The sequence below is a fragment of the Carassius gibelio genome, chromosome B12 (genome assembly GCF_023724105.1).
Source record: "Carassius gibelio isolate Cgi1373 ecotype wild population from Czech Republic chromosome B12, carGib1.2-hapl.c, whole genome shotgun sequence".
In the NCBI taxonomy this organism is placed as follows: domain Eukaryota; kingdom Metazoa; phylum Chordata; class Actinopteri; order Cypriniformes; family Cyprinidae; genus Carassius; species Carassius gibelio.
Window position 1 is genome coordinate 26813947 of NC_068407.1, and position 25614 is coordinate 26839560.

At 40.2% G+C, this 25614-nt stretch overlaps 1 protein-coding gene across 3 annotated transcripts in view; it reads right to left on the bottom strand.

The window, feature by feature from the left end:
- The window catches only part of LOC127969173 (ADP-ribosylhydrolase ARH1-like), a 465099-nt gene that overhangs the window by 113560 nt on the left and 325925 nt on the right, over positions 1 to 25614 (bottom strand). The window contains exons 1-2 of one of the 3 annotated variants that reach the window (XM_052570951.1): positions 2545 to 3099; positions 2350 to 2448 (exon numbers count right to left, since the gene is read on the bottom strand). In XM_052570951.1, coding sequence (XP_052426911.1) covers positions 2350 to 2395 — 46 coding nt within the window. In that variant the 5' untranslated portion in view covers positions 2396 to 2448; positions 2545 to 3099. Of the gene's footprint in view, positions 1 to 2349; positions 2449 to 2544; positions 3100 to 25614 lie in introns of those variants that run through there. The other 2 variants (XM_052570947.1, XM_052570949.1) reach the window with 2 other exon arrangements.

Consider the following 25614-nt stretch of genomic DNA (forward strand, 5'->3'; position numbering starts at 1 on the left):
TTGGGAGGTTGTTCTGCACGTTGCAGCAGCTAGAGTTCTTAATAGAACCAGGAAGTATGAACATATTAGCCCGGTTCTGTCAACACTGCACTGGCTCCCTATCAAACATCTTATAGATTTTAAAACCTTGCTTATTACTTATAAAGGCCTCAATGCTTAAGCACCTCAGTATTTGATTGAGCTCTTATTGCACTATAGTCTTACATGTCCCCTGCATTCTCAAAACTCTCGCAATTTGATAATACCTAAAATATCAAAATCAACTGCGGATGGCAGATCCTTTCGCATTTAGCGCCAAAACTCTGGAATAACCTACTTAACACAGTTTTTGGGAGGCAGACACACTCTGTGAGTTTAAATCTAGATTAAATACACATAACACTCTAATACATTTATAATGTGCTTTTAATATGCTTGTAATATCCAAATCCGTTAAAGGATTTTTAAGCTAAGTCAATTAGGATAACCAGAACTGGGAACACCTTCCAAAACATAGTTGCTAACATAATGATGTACTCACTACATTGTTAGAAGAACGGCATCTACGCTATTATCAGTCGTTTCCTCTCTTATTCAGAGGTCACCATAGCCACCAGATCCAGTCTGTATGCAGATTAGATGATGTTTGCAGTCATCCGGATCCAGCACATATCCAGCCCAGATGATGGATCAGGACCTAGAGAGGACCTCTTCAGCCCTGAATGTCAGCGGAGAACCAGGACAACTAGAAGAGCTTCAGAGACTGATGTAGTTTTGGTTCCTTGCCACTGTTGCCTCTGGCTTGCTTAGATGGGGACAGTTAATTTCCAATGACATCATCGATTTGACTGCACAGATACTACTTAAACTGAATTGAGCTGGATTATGACACTGAATTCAATAATGAACTGCTTTTTTGCATGATTGAGACACTATTTTCCAATTTAATTCAGTTGCTTTGACACAATCTGCATTGTTGAAAGCACTACATAAATAAAGATGACAATGAAAACATCAACCGTAGAAATAACGAACGTGAACATTTAGATTACACCGATCTATAGGCCAAACCTCAGATGAAATTCACACACAGAAATGCTTATTTCTTATTTCTACACAGTTTGAGCAGCAAGTTAAGTTTTCTTTATTTCTTCCAGGAACTCTTTCCTCCATCTTTGTGTAAGCATAAGAGGCACTTCATCTGCTACTTTCTTTCATTCCAACATAAGACAACATTTCTGGATTCTGCACCTGAAATGGCATTTAGATGTATTTACACAGTTTAATGTTGCTCTGATGGGATGTGGATGCATTTAATCTGCAGTTGCAAATGCATAAATAACGTTTTGTTTTAAACATAAAATGTTGAATACTAACATTTAAAAAAGAAAAAGAAAAATTAACACCTCCAGGTGGCAGCAAATCACTGTAAATGACTAAGTCACTGAGATTCGGGAGATTCATTCAAACGGCTGATTTATTCAGGAATAAAGCATTTGACTGTGAGTGATTGAGTCACTTAATCAGTCATTCAGCTGATTCATTCAAAAAACTGATACATTCAATAAGGAAACACCATCCTGTGTGTTGTTCAAAGATGCAAAACAGTGTTCTGATTTTTTAAAACTATTTTCATTTGGCAAAATTGAGGAAAAAGGACAATATTGTGATTCTAAATGCTTTTTAATAGACTAAATCACGTTTGTGCCATGTATTGTATATTGCATACCCCAGCCTCGACTTGAGTGGAAAATTAAATCACCTGTGGTTGTGCAAGAACTTGCTTGCACATGAGCAAAGGTAATTTTAAGGAGTTTAACTTGCAAGTGCCAGACCACTGATTCATTCAACCTACAGTCTGTGTTCTTCACATTTTATGATGTAGTAATTACCAAATATGCTTTGGGGAAATGTATTGGAGTCGAAGTATACATTTTATTTAGGAAATGTAGTGGAGTAAATGTGAAAGTTGTCATAAATATAAAAATGCACACACACACACGCACACACAAGTTGTCATAAATATAAAAATGCACACACACACACACACACACGCACGCACGCACACACACACACACACACACACAAACTTAAATACTCAAAATTATATTTTTACATTACACCACTCATTGCTGCTGGCTCTTATAATGGTTAAACACGAGTTAGAATTTGTCTTGTGTATATAGTGTATCTTGTGTACTCTTGACTTAAATGCTTAGTAACATCTTAATGGCTGTTGTTGTTTATTAAATATTATTTAAATAATATTTTATATAAATAATAGTTGTATTTAATAGTCTTTGGGAATGAGAAGTTAGATGGTTAGATGGTTATTCATGTTATCAAAAGAGACAAAATGTTAATGCATACCTAGAATACTTGAAGGTCCTGGCTTCCTCCCTTCCATGTCCCTCATTCCTTCCACATATCGGAAAGCAACCTCATGCAGTAGCTCCTCGCCTGCTTTTCCTGCAATTTAATGACAGCTCAGAATATTTGCTTCATTTCAGAAAAATCATGTATCATATTTCTGTTAAATTAAATTTAGTGTTGCCCAATCCAAACCTGTTGCTAGAGCCTCAGCAGTTGCCAAATGAAGCACTGTGTCATCACTAACTGGCCAATCAGGAAGCTCCACAGAGATGTTTTTCAGACCCCCTAGATCTTGCAGTTCCTAGTACAGTATATTATAGCAGAATAGGGTGAACAGCTCCTTACTACCTTAATCCACTTCTACAAATGTATTGTGTTGAACATGCATGTGCACGCGCAGTGAGAGTTTGGCTTCCACATGTTGGTGTTTATAACGTGTTTTTAAAGGCCATGTTGCAGGTTAACCACCACTTTCGATTAATGGGTACATAAATCACTCAAGATATGTATATGTAACCCAGGTTACCAACACTCAGATGAGCTGGGAGTAGTTATGTTCATGAGCTCTGAAATGGCCAATAAGAGCATATTGTATACATAAGAATTGACCAATCACGAGTGAGAACGTTAGATAGCAATTTTTTTTCTCACGTGATTGGTGCGTGCGCGCTCTCTCTCGCTCTCTTGCTTCGTTGGAACAGAAGTGAACGGAGGTGCTTCAGGTCTCTCCGATTGAAATGTAAAAATTTGATTAATCAAGTAGCAATATTTGATTAAAACCCGATTGATATTCATTTAAAGACGCTGTATCGAGACTAGAAGCAAAGTTGATAAAAATAAGAGACTGTTGAGTCGTTTTGAATTTCGATTGCAGAGAGGAGGCCTCGTTTTAATGCATATGGTGTTATCCATTAATTAAGCGTTTCATAAAGAAGAAAAAAAGACGTTTTCTATCGAAAATCAATTTCAGGAAGTTTAGGAGTGAAAGACGAGTGGAAACTGAGTTTGTTTGAACTACGAGAGATTAAAACAGTCGATCTCATCCGTGGTCTTGGTGAGGTAACTATTTCATGTGTTACTCTGTGAAAGGTTCACATAAGTGAAAAATGAGAAAAGATGCAGTCATTGGGTAATTAATTGTGAACGTTTTTTTTTTCTCTCTTGTAAGACTACATGGGATACATTTTATGTTTTTGTATACATTTGAAAAAAAATAATTTTGTCACTTTGTTAGACGTAGTTATATGTGCTTGTTCTGAAAATGATATTAATGATGATTTTATGACCTTGTTATTCAAGGTCAGGTTTTTTTTCCCCCTTGTTTTCTTTTACTTCTGGTTCGAGTTCATCATTGCCTTATCGAGTGTGTGCTGCAAACTCTGAGATGACGCTGTTTGGAGATCGATGTTTCACTGAATGGAGTCTTTGGATTTCGTCCAAACTCTCATGTTCACGGAGGGAGTAAGGACTGGCGAGCCACAAGGAGTTTCCAACAAGTGCTACTGAATGACATCAACATTGCTGTGTTGAACTGGACGGTAGGAAAGTAAATTAGTAGGACAAACAGCGCATTTCAAAATTCTCTTTGGAAGGATCTAATTGGAAGAGACTGAGTGACTACCTATTCCGTTGTGATTACTGAATTCAGCCACATTCACAAGTTTGTGAATGAAACCTCAAGTACTGAAAAACAAAATTTGAAGATCAAGCTGTGAAATTATTTTTTTCTCTTACTTGATCAAGGGTATTTGCTTACATGTGTGTATATATATATATATATATTTTTTTTTTATTTTATTAAATTGAGAGAAGAAAGGGAAATCTATTCCTTGAAATACAGAAAGTGTATCCAGTAAGGGTTAAGTGTAAAATTTACCTGGAATCAAAGTTTCACTCAAAGAGGTCAGCACAGAGTCATTGATACACCCTTTTTTTTTCTATCAGAACAAAAGTTTTATTTTTTTCATTTTTTTCATTAAACAAAAATCAGTGATTCCTAAAGAGTACACAAAGGGTTAACTTCTCATTTACTGATGATAAGTTGTGTCTGAAGGGGGATTGAAGTTGAGTTTTCTTCATTTGAAGCCCTTGAAATCTGTAAAGGGAAAGAATTAAGATATTGTCACAGCCACTTGCAGTAAAATAGGTTTACTTTTCGTTGGTTGAGAAATAACCCATTGTATTTTTTTTTTAAAGAATTTGTATAATTGTTTTTTTTTTCTTTTTTTCTCACAATTGTTGGATTTCAATTGAGGCAAATCGTTGCTTTTGACAAATAACACTCGAGTTAATCATCTTACCGTGTCTGAGTGATTCATTGTTGTTGTTTAGATCCTTATTCTCCGTAGACGAACCAGAATCTCTGAACACTGGCCATATTCAGAACCCATCGTGTCTGCAGTACTTGGTGCAGCGGGTTACATATATCATTTTTAAAATGTCTCAAAAATGGGCTTAAAGACCTATTTTTTAAGTTTTTGTTATAAACGTTTTTTTTTTTATGCAACTCTGTGATGACGTCATGTTGGGGAGAGGTCGAGGAAAGGTAGCCTCAGTCTAGTATGATGCCGCGTTCCAGGCAACCCGTAACCTTGTTTTTCCAACCTTAAACCCGTGAAAGTGCACTGGAACGACAATCAAACCCGTGACTTCCCACCCATGAACTCGTGTCTCGTACTAGATTGATATACTCTGAGTTCTGAGGTCACAGAGCACGCGAAACAACGATGACAGCCCCTACAAATAATACTGCCTGCTGATGCAGTGTTTATGCAAGTGGTACATGTTGAAAAAACGATTTTAGGTCAACACAACGTTGCAATAAAATAAATAATCTAGTTAAAATTCCTTGTGCTCAGAAAGTTGGGCGTAACTTGCCTGGAACGGAACAAAGTCGTTAGTAGTGATATGAAATAGTGATTACGAGCTCAAAAACCTGCCTGGAATGCGCGCAGCATCAGAACTATTGCGACTGACTGGAATGAGGAAGAGGTGGCAAGAGCCAACATGTATGATGGCCCGCAGCCGTGTAATTTCGATCGAGCCAGCCGTGAGAGGGCAAATGAGGAATTGCCAAGAACTGATGTCTGTCAAAGCCTGTAATGTATGGTCCGAGGAGAATGAGTGGAGTTGGTGAAGTGTCCTGGTGAGTTGCTATCATTTAGCATCGCAGCAATGAGCACTGGAGCTAGTTTACGAGCAGCAGTGCACAATAACGACACACACACACACACACACACACACATATATATATATATATATATATATATATTAGGGGTGTAACGATACGCGTATTCGTATTGAACCGTTCGGTACGACGCTTTCGGTTCGGTACACGGTACGCATTATGTATACCGAATGGTTCGTTGGAGTAATTAATTATATTTGAAAAAAAAAAAAAAAGAGAGAGAAAGAAATATAATGATATGCGTTCAACAAGGTAGCCCAATAACCCAAACAACGTAACAGGCAACGCCCCTGACACTCCCGAAGAAGAAAAAAACACCATCTTATATGTTTATGTTAGGCTACTCAGCAGGCGCTCGCTCACTCAGTACACGCTGAAGGCTCGTTGCAAAATAGCCAATGCGTTTAACTGACTAGAAATGAGAAGATCCTCCAATAACCAACAGGTCTGGTGTTTGGGTGCACTTTGGATTCCCTTTAAGCTATAATGGTGATGGCAAGAGAGTGGTGGATAAATAAACAACGGTATGTCGCATCTGCAACATGACAGGGTACACCAGCGGGATTACAAAAAAAAAAAAAAAAAAAAAAAAACAGCGGGAATATCTGGGATATATGCGTCAGTACTATCTGGGAAAAGACGAAAAAAAGGAGAAACATGCACGCAGCAAACTATCCCTGCAGCATTTAGACACTATAGCTTACAGGGAATCCAACCCAAACACCAGACCTGTTGGTTATTTTAGGATCTTATATTTCTGGTCTGTTAAATGCATTAGACATTTTGCAACGAGCCTTCAGCGCGTGCTGAGTGAGCGAGCGCCTTAGGGGCCGTTCACATATCGTGCCTAAAAACGCATGGAAAACGCTAAGCGCGTCTTTCTCCTGAGGCGTCTGTCTTTGCTAAGCAACAATGACGTGCTCTCTCCATGAGACGCGGAAATTTCAGCGAAGGATAAATGGATTTGCAGCTCTAAAAATCGCTTGCAGTAGCTCTGCTACTGAATTTATTTCAAAATTGCAATCCATATACAACTATGATCAGCTGTTCCTTCATCTTGGCTGAGCTCTCAACGTTGTTACGGGAAAGGATGAAGCTGATTGATTGGTTCTTGTCACATGACCCGCGGTGCGCTTGCGGCATTCTGAAAAGTTGAGATGTTTTTACATTTTGCTGTATCTAAAACGTATCGAACCGAACCGAACCGAACCGTGACATCAGTGTATCGTATCGAACCGAACCGTGAATTTTGTGAACCGTTACACCCCTAATATATATATATATATATAGTAGTACTGGTAAACTTTGTCTTTGTCTTTATAAATGACAAAGACAATAGAAGGCGTCATGCTAGCTATATGGACGTTTCTAAGCATTTATCTCTTCCTCCGGTGAAAATGTTGTTGCAAACGTAGCCGTGTGTCTGACGCTGTGTTTGACAGGTGCTTGTGTAGGTGCCGTCCCATGGAAACTGCGCTGAAAAGCTTGTGCTGTAGGGAAGCGAGTGCGTTTGGGTCGCTGTTGGGCGATATCTCTCCATCTATCTGTCAGTCTATCTATCTATATATGTAGTCTATGTCATGATCTCAGTGGGGGCTGAGGCTTTTTCTGTCCTGGAGCACATGATTTGGGTTTTGGTGGCTCGCCAGGTGTCTCACTATTCCCGCTATGTTTTTTCCACCCCTCTTGTTATCCCTGTTAACATTTTCTCCCTCACCTGCACCCTGTCTTGCTCTGATTATCTTCCCTTTATCATGCCCTTGTGTTTGCTATCTTGTGTCAGTCCTTTAGCGTTGCTAAAGTAAGCTTCTTGTTGCTAGTCATAGTTTTCTGACTCCGTTTTTGTATCTTTCCCTCTGTCTAGTCGATCTGCTGTTTCTTTTTTTGTTTTTTGTTTTTCCTGCCGTGCCTCTCGTTACTCAGTAACCCACATCTATCAGGCGGATGTCTCTACATACCTGTGCATTGCCTCCGGACTCTGGCTAAGGCTTTCCAGCGCTGATCTGCCACCTGTTCCCCACTGCTGTGCGGCTGTCGTCATAGAAATCATCACGCTGGCTGCTCATGCAGAGTGCTGACTGTCTCGTGCTCCTGTGGATTAAGTCTACTGAGTTGATCAATAAAACGTGTCATTCATTCAACTGCAGTTGGATCCTGTTCCTTTCCTTGACAGTACGGACTGACCAGAAATGGATCCAGCGAGCGAAGAGTTCATTCGATTGGCTATCGCGCACTGCAACCGCGCCGTTACGCTACAGAGCTCGTGAAGATCGCTTATGTCATCGCGCTGCTGACGGGAAAGGCTCGCGAGTGGGGAACGGCCATTTGGGACGTGAGGGCCCATTGTTGCTCGAACTTTGAGGACTTTCGCTGTGAAATTATGAAGTTGTTTGATCGCTCCATGAAGGGGGATGAGGCTGCTTCAAAACTCGCACGGCTCCGTCAAGGTGGGTGTTCTGTTACGGAGTACGTCATTCAGTTTAAGACTCTAGCGGCCTCCTGTGATTGGAATGAGGGGGCGCTGCGGGCTATGTTTCGGGAGGGGCTGAGCTTTGACATTCAGGACGAGATAACGACACACGAGCTGCCCAAGACCCTGGAGGGATTTATTGACCTGGCCATTCGTGTCGAGAGCCATCTTCATTTACGCCAACGACTCTTGACTTCCCGTCCATTTTGGGGGTTAGAAGATACCCAGCCATTCAAGACGCAACAACCGCCTCAATCACCCCAGATGGATCCTGAACCCATGCAGTTGGGGCGACTGCATTTGTCTGCCCAGGAGAGACAACATAGGCTGGTGAAGGGGCTCTGTCTGTATTGTGGAGGGTCAGGTTATTTTGTTCAGTCGTGCCCATTAAAAAGCCAAAGCCCACTAGTCAACCGGGGAGTCCTAGTGGACGTTTCTCCTCTTATCTCCCCTCAGTCACGTACCCAGCTCTCTGCCACCATCAAGTACCAGGGCTCATGTCACTCCTGCAAGGCACTTATTGATTCTGGCGCTGAAGCCAGTTTCCTGGTCTACTGCACGGCCAAGAGTTTGGGCATTCCAGCCATTTCTCTTCCTTCTCCTATCACGGTCTGGGGTCTTTCTGGTCAGCCGGTCTCCACCATCACCCACACCACCCCTCATGTAAGTATTGTTGTCTCGGGCAATCACCATGAGTCAGTTGTGCTGTACCTTCTGAGGTCCCCTCATGCCAGACTTGTTCTGGGGCATCCTTGGTTGGCTCAGCACAGCCCTCATGTGGATTGGTCCCGCAGTAAGATTGTTTCATGGAGTCAGTCATGTCATGCATGTTGCCTTGGTCCTGCCTCTTCTCCTGTGTCTGTGCCTTCTGTGTTGCAGGTGGAGCCTGCTGACCTCACTGGGGTACCGGCGGAGTACTTCGATCTGCGGCTGGTTTTCAGGCCGTTTGATTGTGCCATCGATCTCCTCCCAGGCACTTCTCCGCCCCGGGGTCGCCTTTTTTCCCTGTTAGGTCCTGAACGAGAGGCCATGGACGCATACATTCAGGAATCCTTAAAGGCCGGACTCATCCGCCACTCATCCTCCCCTGCTGGCGCTGGGTTCTTCTTCGTCAAGAAGAAGGATGGCTCTCTGCATCCTTGCATTGATTATCGAGGGTTAAATGATATAACTATAAAGAACAGGTACCCCTTGCCATTAATGTCATCTGCCTTTGAACTTTTGCAGGGAGCCAAGGTCTTCACTAAATTAGACCTCCGCAACGCCTATCACCTCATCCGAATTCGTGAACGCGATGAGTGGAAGACAGCCTTCAATACCCCCACGGGACACTATTAATACCTGGTCCTTCCGTTTGGGCTTACTAATGCTCCGGCTGTCTTCCAGGGCATGGTCAATAGCGTGTTGGGAGACATGATTAATAGGTTTGTCTTCGTGTACCTTGATGATATTCTCGTCTTTTCTCCATCCCTTCAGGTACACACTCAGCATGTGCGCCAGGTCCTCCAACGGCTTCTTGAGAACCAGCTTTATGTCAAAGCGGAGAAGTGCGAGTTCCATGCCAAGACTGTTTCGTTCCTGGGATTTATAGTCTCAGCAGGGGAGATTAAGCCTGATAAGGCCAAGATCAAGGCTGTCGCCAAGTGGCCAGTCCCCAACTCCAGGCTCTGCAGCGTTTTTTGGGATTTGCCAACTTTTATCGGCGATTCATCAGGAATTTTGGCCAGGTAGCTGCACCCCTAACGGCGCTCACCTCCACTAAGGTACCGTTCACCTGGAGTACTCAGGCTCAGGAGGCCTTTGATAATTTAAAGTCCCGGTTTATCTCTGCTCCTGTTTTCTCTGTTCCAGACCCTGAACGGCAATTCATTGTTGAGGTGGATGCGTCGGAGGTTGGGGTAGGCGCGGTCTTGTCCCAGCGCTCCAGTAAGGATGGGAAGGTGCACCCTTGTGCATATTTTTCCCATCGCCTTAACCCAGCTGAACGAAACTACGACATAGGTAATCATGAGCTGCTGGCGGTGAGGTTGGCCTTGGGTGAGGGGCGCCACTGGTTGGAGGGGTCGGCGCTGCCCTTCTTGGTCTGGATGGATCATAAGAACCTAGAATATATCTGTTCGGCCAAGAGGTTGAGTCCGCGCCAGGCCCACTGGGCACTTTTCTTTGACCGTTTTAATTTCACCCTTTTGTACCGGCCTGGGGCTAAGAATGTCGCACCTGACACTCTATCCCGTCAGTTCGAGCGATCGGGGGAGGAGGTGCATACCGAGACTATACTCCCAGAAGGGGTAGTGGTGGGGGTTCTATCCTGGGACGTCGAGCGGCGGGTGGAGGAGGCCAGACGAGGGGTGGAAATACCAGTTGAGTGTCCGGCGGGTCGGTTGTTTCGGGCCGGCAGTATTACGCCCTGAGGTCCTTCAGTGGGGTCATGAATCTAAGGTCACCTGCCATCCAGGAATCAGGAGGTCTCTGGCTGCCATCCGTCAGCGATTTTGGTGGCCCTCAATGGGCCAGGATGTCAGGCAGTTTGTATTGGCTTGTTCAGTTTGTGCCCAGAACAAGGTCTCTAACCGTCCCTACATTGGCCAACTTCAACCCCTGCCCATTCCTTCTCGCCCCTGGTCACATATTGCCTTAGATTTTGTCTCTGGCTTGCCTGTCTCGAATGGTTACACTGTTATCCTCACAGTGGTGGATCGCTTTTCTAAGGCGGTTCATTTTGTGCCCTTACCCAAACTCCCCTCTGCCAAGGAGACCGCCCAACTGGTAATTGACTACGTCTTCCATATCCATGGCCTTCCAGTGGACGTAGTCTCTGACAGGGGTCCCCAGTTTGTCTCCCGGTTTTGGCAAGAATTTTGTCGACAGATTGGGGCCTCTAAAAGTCTGTCATCAGGATGTCATCCTCAGACCAACGGTCAGTGTGAACGAGCCAATCAGGATCTCGAGCGAGTTCTCCGCTGCCTGGCATTCCATAACCCTGTCTCCTGGAGCCAACAGCTCACTTGGATTGAGTATTCCCATAAAACTCTTCCAGTAGCATCCACAGGTATGTCACCCTTTGAATGTTCTGTTGGTTACTCTCCTCCCTTATTTCCCTCTCAGGAACCCGATGCTGCAGTTCTGTCTGCCCTAGCCTTTGTTCAAAGATGTCGTCGCATCTGGAGGAAGGCTAGGAAAGCCCTGGTCCAGGCCTCTAGACGAACCAAGGCAGCGGCTGATCGCCACCGGATTCCAGCGCTTTATGTCTGTGGTCAGAAGGTATGGCTGTCTACCAAGGACCTGCCTCTCAGGGCTGTCTCTCGCAAATTGGCACCCAGGTTAATTGGCCCATACCAGATCACCAAGGTCCTTAATCCGGCTGCGATACGACTCAAGTTGCCCTCCTCTCTTGGTCGGGTTCACCCTGTTTTCCATGTATCCAGGGTTAAACCAGTTTTAAGGTCCCCCCTTAATACCAACAGTTCTACCCCTGGTGGATGTTTCTCCTGTCTATTCTGTTAGAAGATTACTAGATGTTTGTCGTCGTGGCAGGGTTTTTCAATAACTGGTGGACTGGGAGGGTTACGGTCCGGAGGAGAGGAGTTGGGTCCCGGCTCGGGATATTCTTGATTGGTTGCTGATCGACGACTTCTGCCATAAACAGGGTAAGCCCCTCCCTTAGGTCACCTGGTGGCGTTCCTGGGGGAGGGGGTACTGTCATGATCTCAGTGGGGGCTGAGGCTTTTTCTGTCCTGGAGCACATGATTTGGGTTTTGGTGGCTCGCCAGGTGTCTCACTATTTCCGCTATGTTTTCTCCGCCCCTCTTGTTATCCCTGTTAACGTTTTCTCCCTCACCTGAACCCTGTCTTGCTCTGATTATCTTCCCTTTATCATGCCCTTGTGTTTGCTATCTTGTGTCAGTCCGTTAGCGTTGCTAAAGTAAGCTTCTTGTTGCTAGTCATAGTTTGCTGACTCAGTTTTTGTATCTTTCCCTCTGTCTAGTCGATCTGCTGTTTCTTTTTTTTTGTTTTTTTTTTTCCTGCCGTGCCTCTCGTTACTCAGTAACCCACATCTATCAGGCGGCTGTCTCTACTTACCTGTGCATTGCCTCCAGACTCTGGCTAAGGCTTTCCAGCGCTGATCTGCAACCTGTTCCCCGATGCTGTGCGGCTGTCGTCATAGGAATCATCAAGCTGGCTGCTCATGCAGAGTGCTGACTGTCTCGTGCTCCTGTGGATTAAGTCCTCTGAGTTGATCAATAGAACGTGTCATTCATTCAACCGCAGTTGGATCCTGTTCCTTTCCTTGACAGTCTATCTATCTAGATATATCTATGTATTTATCTATTTATCTATAATCTGAATACTCTCGTCTACTACTCGTCTCTCTAGTCACTTTCAATGCTCTCAAAGCGGGCTTTGGTAAATTCTCTCCCCAACGTGACGTGATGCAATGCATTGTGGGGGAAAGGAGACCGCTGCAAGATAGTACCTACTTTTTCGTATTATATTCCGTTTTGTGATACCCCACAACATAAAATACAATGGATAACAGTTTAAATTTGTATTACCAACAAGCAAATTGCACAAATTCGTTAAAAAATTTACCTTGCAACACGGCCTTTAAGTCTAAATTAATTTTTAAAGTTATTGTTTTTTGTATGTTTGTATTTATGATTAAAGGTCCCATGACATGGATTATTTCCTTTTCTTTAAATGTTTTTTTTTAATGTTTCCTTAGGTGTACTTATATTGTTAGTATGATTTTTACATTTAAAATTTAGAAATAAAAAGCATTTTTAGATCCTGATTTTAGCCCTCTGGCTTTAATGCTCTGTTTGAAGGGGCGTGTCTGCTGTGAGACCCCGAGTAAACAATAACTGTTGTGATTGGCTGACATCTTTGCATACGAAATGCGTATTACATGTGGAACCCCTCTCAAATATATATTTACTATTAACGCTGTCGAGATTAACGAATCGTGGATTTGTTGATTATATAATTATTTTTTAGATCTTTTCTCATCACATGAAAGGCTGCAGTGATGAGCATTGAGTAGACAGAGTCTGTTTATCGCGTGAATGCAGTGGTCTCATCATTATTGCAACACGTTTTCTCTCACAAAAAAAATTTCACCACAACTAACTGCAAACACATGAATGCACCACAGTAATACAGTAAGAGGTCCGTTGTGCAGCATAACAGCATCATTCATTGTAACGGCAGTTTGGGCAAGTGTGCAGATATACTCGCGATGTGTAACAGCTCCGGAAAAAAAGGGAGCTTTCTTTGATCGCTCTCTGTAGTTAAATCACAATTTAAATAACAGATTTGTTTCATGCTACTAAGAGAAACAACGTGAAGTTGATCGTTTAGTCACTGGCTTGATTCACTGATGCATAAACTGTATTAAACGATTTAGAAAGAAAGTCTGTGTGAACTTGAATGATTAGCTACACATCAGAAATCACTGATCACAGATCAGGCATTAATGAACACTGTTACTCACTGTTTGTGGCGGTGCTGTCGAATCCATATCATAAAAGTCTGTTTGTAACACCTGTGCTGACATTGCGACTGAATTATATGTAAATATTTGGGCGGGCAAAGCAGAGAAAGGGGAAGTGACAATTCTCCTTACAACGTCACAACGAGGAGATTCAAGATCAGCCCGTTTGAGCTTCCATTTTCTCAAAGGCAGATAAAGATAGCAAAATCTCGATTTACACTGATTAAAATTTCTAGAAACTTGGGGACCATATACAGGTTAGGGGAACTCATATTAATGTTAAATAACCTCAGAAAGTGAAATTTTCATGCCATAGGACCTTTAAGTGCTCACAGTTTAACTAAATTAAAATGCATATTTTTTGTCCTGTCGCTTTGTGGATTATTCTTTACCTGCTGCTTGTTTGCATAGTTAACAGGGTTGTTGACCAAGGTTGGCTACAGTACACCAGAAATGTTCTTCTGCAACTTAATGATGCAAGCTTAGCTCACATATTGGATATCACCCTAGAACTACCAGACTTTATACGGAGAGATGTATCCTCCGGGACATCGAGGAACAAGAAGAGGAAACAGGGCAAACAAAGAGGCGTCAAACTACGCATGAGGAAACAATGGCTTGCCCAGATTCCTCTGCTCAGTGATAATGGGGAATGTCCAGACGCTGAGGAATAAAGTGGACAAACTCCATGGGTGCATCTGTTTTCAAAAGGATTTTAAAGACCACTGCATCTTGGCTTTCACAGAGACATGGCTTACTGAGCCATGGGGTGCATTTCCCAAAAGCATAGTTGCTAATTAAGTTATCAACTTCGTTGGTTGCAATACAATTTCCCATTGCCAACCTACTAAGTTGCTAACAGGTTAGAAACTATGCTTTTGGGAAACGCACCCCAGGACAGCAATTTGTTCATTGATGGTTTTGGAGTGCCTTTTTGTCTGGACCGAAAGTCTGAGGTGACGAGGAAATGCCAAGGTGGTGGGATATGTTTATATTTTAACAAAACGATACTGTAACTCAGTGACTGTTTAAGAATACGTTTGTACACCGGACAATCAAATCGCTAGTAGAACCAAAGCCCTATCATTTCCTATTTAGAATTCAATAAGGAGCACTGTTGGGAACGTTACTTTAAAAAAGTAAATGGTTATCGTTACTCACTACTTGTTCCAAAAAGTAACAAGTTAGTAACTGAATTACTCTATAATAATAAAAAAAAATAAAAAAATAATAATAGAAAAATTGCTATATGTCAAATGTTTTTTTTTTTTTTTGGAGCAGTTTTCACAAGTCAGTTAAAATGAGTAGAACAGATAGGTGTTCCTACCAGAGTCCTGCACGGGTTCGGGTACCCGCAAATTTGGCTGAAACGGGTGAAAAATATCCAACTGTGTCGGATTCGGGTGCGGGTCGGGTCGGACACAGGGAAACACGGGTCTAAACACGTCATGTGCAAACGTAAAAATAGGCCTACGTTCCACTTTAAAAAAAAACCACGCCGTTGTTTTTGTTTTCCGTTCATATATATATATATATATATATATATATATATATATATATATATATATATATATATATATACAGAATCTGAATTAAAATGTGTTTGATTTAAGCCTATTTTAAAATTTGTGTTATAAATTTATATTGCGCATAACGCAATCGTTATAAAGGTGTTTAAACAACAATACACTTCCACTTGCATGTATTTGACAATCGGAATATCAGATATTTCATTCCATAGCTAACACATTTGTGAATATGGGCCTAATCTAGGCTATCCAGGGTTGTTGTTTTTTTTACTTTGTGCAGCTCATTTACATGCGCGCTCTGGCGCAGATCCGCCTCTTGCGACGCTCAGCTGTGAAGGATTAATAAATGGGTGCATTCCACTTGAAGCACAACCTCAGACGGTGGTATGATTTGCTCTTTTGTTGTTCTGTTTTCTTTCAGGATCAAAAATACAACAAATGAAAGCGTTTATCTGTATTTCCGACTGATGAGAACTATGCATAGCCTGCCCTATTCATAAATCAGTCAATTTTGTATTTTATTATGATATATTTTATTCTAATGTGATCAGTGACTGATGGACCAAAGAGCACGTATTTCGACATTTGCAGTAAAAAAGTGAAATATAAATTCTCAGAAAATGCATTTAATACCAGTATATTGAAACGTCTGTTTATATAGCCTACTCCATTAATAAAGGAGTCCAGACATGGGAAAATATCAGTCCACATGCGTTTTATATTTAATATGAGGGAAATAGACATGCATGCATGCGTGATACAAAAAATATTTAAATTTTAGGTAACAAAATATTTTTTGTAATTCTGTCAATTACACTAAGGTTATTTCATTGTCTGCTATATATTTGCTTCTTATTTATTAAAATATGGGCAATTGATAGATAAAACATTGATCAAAATTAAGATACAATGTATAAAAAACGAATATCTTTTAAAAACAGTTTTCCATAAATAACTTCTGTATGACCTGGCAATAAAATTCGAAAAAAGTGTGTCTAATGTGATTTGCTTAACTAATTTGATTTCGGGTGCGGGTCGGGTGTCGGTTCTATTTTAAGCGGGTGGGGTCGGGTGCGGATTTTAATTAGTGCTGCTGTCGGAAAACGGGTCAGATGCGATTTACAAAATTGGACCCGTGCGGCTCTCTGGTTCGTACTTAACTTTCAATATTTATTGCACGTCAACAGACAGCAAGAGTTTTATCCTACACTTCCAAGTATTATCTTTGTAAGAAAAGTGTTTTGAATTTGAATTAGTGCTTATATCTCCACCTTATAAAGCCAACTTTTCATTGGATTGGGAAAAGTAATTAGTTAGATTACCCCGTTACTGAAAAAATTATGTCGTTACCTAACGCCGTTCTTTTAAACGGCATTATTCCAAACACTGATAAGGAGAAATGGAAAAATGAGTTTTTGGCTCGATATCTCATTTTGTTGTTTGGGGTTTAAAAATCAGTTTATGGCTTCAATATTTCATGCGCACTGGTGGGCGCAGCTGAAACGCTGCTTTCATCTGATTGGTCGAATCGCTCTGCCTTCAGCACGTCTTTTCATTCTTTCGGCAGAATAAGAGTCAGTGCTCGTGTGGCACTGTAATGTCTGAAACCACCAATCACTGTTAATTAGAATAATATTTGAAACAGATGTGGCTGGGCACATAATTTGTGCAGCTGTGACTTGCAAGTGACCCCTTTAAATTATTTCTAGGTTATAGTATTGTATCAATATTGTCCCACTGTAAATACCGTGCAAATAGTTCTGTCTCCTTGGATAAAAGTGAAGTGGAAATCAAAATCAGTAATACACTGAACAGTTCAGTTAATATGTCTGTAACATTTATGACTTTCGTCTTTTAAGTCTAAAGGCACTATGTATGTGTGTGTGACATTAATAAATAATTGTGAAAATTAATATAGTTACATTTATGAAATAAATTAGTAATATTAGTTTTATTACATACTAAATTGAATTATGTTTCTCTTCTTAGTATTCTTTGTTGGGCTTGAAAAATAGACATACATTTGAACATTATTATTATTTATTATGAGAATAATTGACACCGACTAAAACTTTAATGTTTCACCAAATTCAGCTCAGATCGTCTGACTCGTTGCTGTATAACTGGTCAGACTCATGCCCGTTTCAAACATAATCCTTCTGCAGTGCGTATGCGTTGCATATTTTTTTATACACCCATGATAACAGATTCCAGCGTTCACACGGCACGCAGTTGCGGTCCGTCAGTGCGTTCCAGGAGCAGCGATCATTTATGTACCGAGTCTATTTTTGCTGTGCTGCATGCGCTGAATTAAAGTGACAGCGCATTGTTCGCAGGAAAAATTTACACGGATTGACACGGAAATGCAGTCATTTCACAATAAATGTATACTAATTAAAGCCTACTGTGTTTCACACGCAACACATGGGTTTTGGCTAGATTTAAAACAAGAAAAAGAGCAACTTTAGAGAAAAAAGGCAACATTATATATGCACTTTTATAGAGGCAGAAAAACAAAGTTATTTAAGACCCGTTGGAATGCATGTAATAACAGGGTATATGCAGGAATCTTGAAGTTCATTTTAATACCTTTTCAAGACTTTTTCAAAGACCTTCTCAATATTTTTTAATACCTCACCGCCACTTCAAGCTGTAACCATTTACATCAGTGATACTTTTAACTTAACAGTTTTAGTTTGTGATAAAGACTATAGACCACTCTGATACAAAAAAATCAAATAGGCTGGGATAGTAAAGCAAAGTAAAGTTTATAAAAAAAAAAAAACTTTGCCCCACCCTCAACAACAATCATGCTGACATGTGCCTCAGTTCTTCTGATTTTGTTCCCAGCAGCTCGGTGCATTGTAATACGCACTGGGAATGCCAGAGCGTACTTTGTGGTTTTAAACTTACACCCGCCTGCCTGCTCTGGTGATCTCAGGGGCAATTTACGAACACACCCACAATAGCCTAGTTTATGTACCTGTTAGGGCTGGGATAAACGATTATTTTTTAAACGATTAATCTAGCGATTATTTTTTCGATGCATCGATTAATCTAACGATTAATTTTTTCAGACCGATTCGATTTCCATTATCTCCCCATTAATTGACTACTTACAATTTATACATGTTGATTTACATATCTGAATGAAAAAACATGAATTCCTTAACATTGCAATATATGTTTATTGCTCTTAAAATTACAAAATAAAAGACTGACTAAGAATGCATTACTTTGCACTTGTATAGAGATAGCATTCAATAAAACCTTGAAGCCTTGAAAACACATAGCTTACTGAAACAAGCCTACTGAACACATAGGGCCTTAGCTTAGTAAAAAAAAAGTTCTTCTTTCAGATGAAAGTAACAACAACTTGATGTCTAGCATTCAATAAAAAAGGTCACCCAAAATACTTGTTTAGAGCAATTTAAAGAATACAGTAACCAATGTAAACTTGAGGGCTTTAAGCTAATACAGAGAGTGCTTTTCCAAAAAAATAAAAATTAACAGTGGGAGCCAGCAGCCTGTCATGGAGAGAAAAAAATCTCCGAATGCTCCACGTGAAACGTTGGCGTTCCGCCCTTTTTCTATCGTTTCTAATGATTTTGGAGGGAGAGAGAGAGAGAGAGAGAGAGAGAGAGAGAGAGCAAGACAGCCCTCGTGTAGTTTGAAGACTGTGAGTGCGTGAGCGCGCGTGAAACTTTGGTGTTTCACCCTTTTTCTATGGTGTTTAATGATTTTGATTAATATGCACAAGGGAGAGAGAGAGCAAGAAGCGCTCGTGTTGTTTGAAGACTGTGAGTATGCGCGCAGCCGGGGATCTCCCTCGTACGTGCCTTGTCAGGCGCAAATAAGGCTTTAACAGCCGCCAGAAAAACAGATCAATGCAGAAAAACCCCTGGATTGGTTATATAACGTTGGACAGAATGTTGATCCGGCCATCGTGTATATTCAGCGCACATAAGTTAAACGTTTTGCAAACATTTTTTAGAGAAATAAAAACAGGTCGACAAATCGGTGCGCATATTTTGCGTCAATGTATTTTTTGCGTCTACGTCATCGATGACCTCGACGCGTTGTCCCAGCCCTAGTACCTTTTCGTTTTTTAATAAAAATGACTAAATTCACACACTTTTACGATGTTTTTGGGACTCAAATTTTGAAAGTATTTTTTCTGAATTAGCGGTCCAACAGTTTAAGACTTTATAAAGCCATGATAAGACTTTTTAATACTTTTTAAGGGTCTTAATTTTCCCAAAATTGATTTATCACCTTTTAATACTTTTCAAGACCCCGCGGATACCCTGAATAAACATTCAAATGCAAAAGCCTCGAGAGTCGACTGTTTCTGTTAGTGGTGAGTTTTAATTTTAAATGTTTGTGAGAGCCTAACAAGAAAAGTAGGCAAATGTTGAGTTTAAATGTGCTGCAGCTTGTTTCAGCAACATATTATAAAAACCTAGCAGTCAAATGCATGAGTAATACGTTGTTTATATTTAAATTTAAATATGTCTATGAAAGATTGTTTATCAAAATAATGAACAAATGTAGTTTTTTGTGGCTTAAAACAGCCGCGGATCGGTAGCGGACTGCAAACGCGTCCTGTGTGAAAGCACAATGAGTCTGTGCTGCTTCAGCACCACATATGTAACGCACACGGACTGCATACGCACTGCAGACGGATTATGTGTGAAACAGGTGTCAGTGGCGTAGATTACATGGGGGACGCGGGGGACGTGTCCACCCCACTTTTATCATCACAAAACTTTGTCCCCCGCACTTTTTCAGGCAAGTGTGTTCGTATAGAGGTTTTCAAGAGCTGGTGTGAATAAATATAGATTTAAACTCAAAGAGACAGGATTGTCTGCGCATGACCTGATGTTTTTTTTTTTTTTTTTTTTTTTCGGACGGAGAAAGCGAGATGAACATTAGGAAGTGCTTAACTCTCCTGCAGTGTGTGTTGAATACTCAAAGCAGCAGAGCACTCTTGCGCAGAAAGTCATAATAGGAAATTCCTAATATTGGGGCAACAGCGTCCAGCTATCGCTGTATGAAACAGTTTTTTTTAAATTATTTTTTCAAGTCCAAAAAAATATCCAGCGGGTCATGAATAAAGTATATGAACAATGCAGTGCTAATTGACAAAGCATTTATTACAGTATATAAACTATTCTGCCTTGTTTTGTGATGAAAAGTGTTTGTAGTATATAAACAGATCATCATTCTTTGTTATTGTCCAGCAGTTATAGATTTCTAAACCAAAAAAAAAAAGAAAAGCTACATTTAAGTATCCACTACCAGTCAAACGTTTTTGAACAGTAAGCTTGTTAATGTTTTTTTTTTTTTTTTAAAGAAGTCTCTCCTGCATTTATTTTATCCAAGTACTGCAAATCAGTGAAATTTTGAAATATTTTTACTAGCCTATATAAAATAGCTTTTTTCTATTTGAATATATTTTAAAATGTAATTTATTGAGGATTCATAGCTTATTTTATATATATTTTTTGCATCATTACTCCAGTCACACGATTCCTCAGAAATAATTCTGATATACTGATTTGCTGCTAAAAAAAGAAGAAAAAAATTCTTATGATAATATTGAAAATGCTAATTAGAAGGTTTTCAGGTTTCTTTGATGAATACACAATTCAGAAGAGCAGCATTTATCTGAAAAAGAAATCTCTTGTAAAATGATGTCTTTATCGTCACTTTTGATCAATTTAAAGAATACTTGCTAAATAAAAGTATTAATTTATATAATTTATTTAACAAAAAAACAGCTTTTGAATGATATAGTGTATAATAATGCAAAAGCTTTTTATTTCACATAAATGCTGATCTGTGGATCCTTCTATTCATCAAAGAATGCTGAAAAAAATTACTCATCTGTTTTAAATATTGATAATCAGCAAATCAGCATATTAAGAATGATTTCTGATTAATGTGATACTGAATACTGGAGGAATGATGCTGAAAAGTCACCTTTGATCAAATAGAAAACAGTTAATTTAAATAGTATAAATATTTCACAATATTACTGCTTTTGCTGTACTTTGGATCACATAAATGCAGGCTTAGTGAGCAGAAGAGACTTCTTTCAAACCATTAAAAATCTTACTGTTAAAAAACTTGACTAGTAGGCTAGAGAGAATATAGTATGGGTTGTGTCAAACAATTTGATTGATGAGGGTCATAAAAGCCATCTGTTCTGGACACCTGTTTGTACACCCCCCTCCCCTCGCTGTACACCCCGGTGACCTAGATATGAACTTATGAACCTAAGATGAACTTACGACCCTAAGAAGGAATTTCGGTGAGGGAGGGTGAAAATGTGTTGGAAGCTTTTTTTTGTTAAACTCTGAAAAGGGTGAAATCATGAAAATGGTATAAGGGGTTTTTTTATTAATCTTTTAAGTACACAGTGCATTTCAAGAAAAAGCTTATACACACATACAAGGTGGAAACGATGTAATGCTCGTTTTTCATAGTTGGAAGAGTGTAAAACGTTGTTAAAGTTGTAACAAATAAAAAAGAAAAAAAAATAGGTTACTGGTTATTTATCTAAAACAACTAAACAAGTCAAAACCATCAGATGTGTTTTCGTTAAGCAGCACGTGAAAAAGATATGAGAGGTTGTAAAAATTTAAAAAGGTGTTTTGTTACCAGCTAGAAAAGAAAGCATTTAGCATTTGTACCTTACCTCAAACTGAAAAAGAAATGAATGTAAAGCGGCGATACAAACCAGAAAACTTGGTGTTTGTCATAATGTGAGAAAAAGTTAAAACAAAAGAAAAAAGATGGTAGGCATTATGCGATCTAAAATAAAATCCATCAGACAAGAAACTTGTCAAATCTATGTTGTACTTTACCACTAACCACCATTTTAAAAAATCGAGAGTGTTACTGACAGAGAGTTAGACGAAAGAAAAAAAGATCTCACAGCAAAGTGTCAAGGCATCTCCGTTGAGCGATACTGACAGCACCGCAGACACAGTTAGAATGAATGAGGCTCGGGGAAATGCTCCGGAAAAAAAAAACCACGCCTCCGGCGCTAGAGACTGCCCCGCTGTAGGCGTGATAGCAGCGTCAATTTGGGTGTAACAAGTGTTTAAAAAGAGGATTTTGTGGAAGCAAATTTATCCGTACCTAGTGGTAAAAAACGAAAGGGGTTTTTTTTTTTTTTTTTTGTGAATTGAAAAATTGGACAGCTATTCTGTAACAATGGCTACGACATCATCACCTAAAACTCCTGAGAAGAGTCTCGAGTTAGATATGGAACAGCTAATGATGGCCCCGAGGAAGGTAAAACATGGCCCTTGTCTGGCCAATTTCCTCCACGAACCTTTGGACAATGTTAAGCGTGAGTTCCATCTATCCGGCAATCGTATCTGTAGTTACGATTTTGACAAGAGCAACCGCGAGGTCAGACTGAGTACGGTGGATAGTGATGAAAGGGTCACGTACGACACGAGCGAGGATCCTGATCTGTTTTTCACAGTAAAAGATTGGTGTTTATTTTACAATTATGTCTGGCGGGATTTAAAAGATGGAGGCGATGATCCTCTATTCATAGGCGAATGGAACGGTGTCATTCCAGGAATGCGTTACAGAGTGCTTGGGGATCACATTAACAAGTACGCTGACGATTATATATATATTCTTTGCAGCGACCGTCTCCTGGATATACCTGAACGCGCATGGCCGATATCTGAAGCGGACCATCTTAAATACTATAAGATTAAATTTTTGTTTCAGTGGAAAGACGTGCCTGCGTTAGAGGAGATATTTGGAAAGATAGACAAAATGTTTAAGTGGTGTGAGGCGTTTGACAGATACAACAACATAAAAGTGAAACTGTTTCACCCTGAATGGTGTGTGGCCAGCCGGAGAGGGACTCATGTGGCCCCGCCTACCATCTATAATCATTAAATACCCACGTCAGGGACCTCTGTGGAAATAGACTTTGAGCGACATCACCACCACCAACATGACTCAAGAAAATACTTCGACACCTCCACACTTTGTATGCGATGACAACGCATCAGACCCGTGGTCAACGCAGGACAATAACGCTTGGTTGAACAAATTCTGTACAGAACTCGGATACCATAACCTCGCATTCCTCGCAAAGTACAATCCACCACCTCCCCACGCTGGACCATCTGACACGGCAAATTCTGAAAACGTCTCGGACACCGTCGATGGTTGCATCGGGGTGATTGGACATAAGATCATTAAAGCTGTGGTTGCCATAATTCTGGAACATCTGGTTGACAAGCAGCTGAAGAAAGATTGTTACGGATGTCAGGTCGACCATCCTTCGCAAACACAACATTCATGTCTCTATGAAGCGCCTGCGTACTATTTTCTAGGATGTTTTGAACAACTCTCGCATAAATTGTGTAAACCTGATCTGAAACTCATTCTGGCACAAACCTTGAAACTGTTTGGTTTAACACCGCATCAGCAAAGAATTCAGGGGGTTGTCGACGGCGTTCTGTGTGAGCTCAGAGATGAGATGTACATAGTGGAAGGTCTGGCAGAACTCCGGACGAAACTTGTGGATGAAACTTGTGAGCAGGCCATTTACGACGCTGTTGACAGCTGGAAGAAGAGTACACCTGCTGATTCTGATTAACCGTGGGGACATGGGTAACCTCTGCAGCACAAACTGCCTGGAAAAACTCGTATTTAAACAAAGAATTAAGAGTGAAATAACTTTTTTATTGTATAAGATTATAGATGATGAGAGTGAATGTTATGTGGACAATAAACGTTTAACGAAATTAAAAAAACAAATGTTAACTGTGAGGGACATGTCGGAGGAGTGGTTTGTCATGACAACTCAGTGCATCACAAACACGTATAATCCACAAATGACTGTTAAAAATATTCTTGAACTTATGCCTGAATGTGAAGAAAGTCTTAAAATAGGTAACATTTTATGTCTTTGTACTTATGTAACCGATGTGTGTGTAATGTTGTTGTCAAGAAATGCCCCGATAGACGTATATAAAATTATTGACATACTAGTTGAACATATGATAGAGAAAAATTTTTAATGTGTGTGAAATTCCTTCAATATCTAGATGATGTATAATTAGACAATGTAGGACCAATCAAATTGAAATTGTATGCGTCTTCTACAACGATTGCAAATAAAAAGCTTTTGACCTAATAACTCTGTCATTGTTTTGTGTAAACAGCAGTGGTGGTAAGATGTCTGAATTAATGAAAAAAGTGTACTACAACCCAGCACACCCTGGTTCTTTGGGTGGTAAAGAACGATTAAAACGTGGTGTACTACAGGAATACGGGGTAACTCTGAAGGATAAAGAAATATCAGATTGGCTATCATCTCAGGACACTTATACATTACACAAGACAGCACCTATCAAATACAAACGGAATAGAGTGATAGTGTACGGAAAAGATGTACAGTTCCAAGCAGATCTTGTCGACATGTCTGCTTTTTCGAAAGAAAACGATGGTATAAAATTTTTACTGACTTGTATAGATGTTTTTAGCAAGTATGCATGGGTGCGTCCGCTGAAGAATAAGACAGGTGCAGAGGTGACGAAAGCATTCGCCTCTATACTCAAAGAAAACCGTATACCTCAAAAATTACAGACTGATAAAGGTACAGAATTTTTCAACAAACATTTCCAACAACTGATGAAAAAGTATAACATACGTCATTTTGCTACGGCTAGTGATGTGAAATCGTCTTGTGTTGAACGCTTTAACCGCACTCTTAAATCATTTATGTGGCGGTTTCTAACGGCTATCAATTCAAAGCGTTACTACAATATCTTACAAGATCTTATAGAAGGATATAACGCCAGTTATCACAAAAGTATTAAAATGCGACCGTTGGACGTTAATAAAGAAAATGAGACCGACGTGTTCAATAATCTGTATGGAAAGTTACATAAAGGAACACCTATCTTTAAGTATAAAATAGGAGATGTAGTTAGAGTTTCAAAAGTTAGAGGTGTATTTTCGAAGGGTTATGAACAGAATTACACCGAGGAATATTTCACTATAGCCGCTCGTATACCACGAAACCCTCCAGTGTACAGACTACAAGATTATGACGGCGATGTTATCGACGGTTGCTTTTATGAAAAGGAATTACAAAAAATCATTGTGAACCAAGACAAAGCGTTTAAAATAGAAAAGATTTTAGATCGAAAAAAGAGTGGTCGCCAAGTGCTTTGTCTTGTCAAGTGGTTGGGATGGCCTACTAAGTTTTCCTCATGGTTACCAGAAAAGGAGATCGTGGACATACAGAATCCATTAAAGTAACAACCCAAGGAGTCATAAGTAGCATTTGTGAAAAACTACACCATGAGTGAGGGCGGCTTTTATATAACGCTACCTTGTAATGCATCTATGGATGTTTACCCTGACAATCGTATCTCAAATTACAAAACGAGACTAGCAAGAAGTATGAACCTAAAGGGCCAATGGGAAGTCGGTTTAATTGAATTTTATTATACTGTTTCCTGGTACACTTTTAATGAGGAGGATGCAGCATTTATTATTAACACAGACCCTAATATACTGGGATATGATGAGA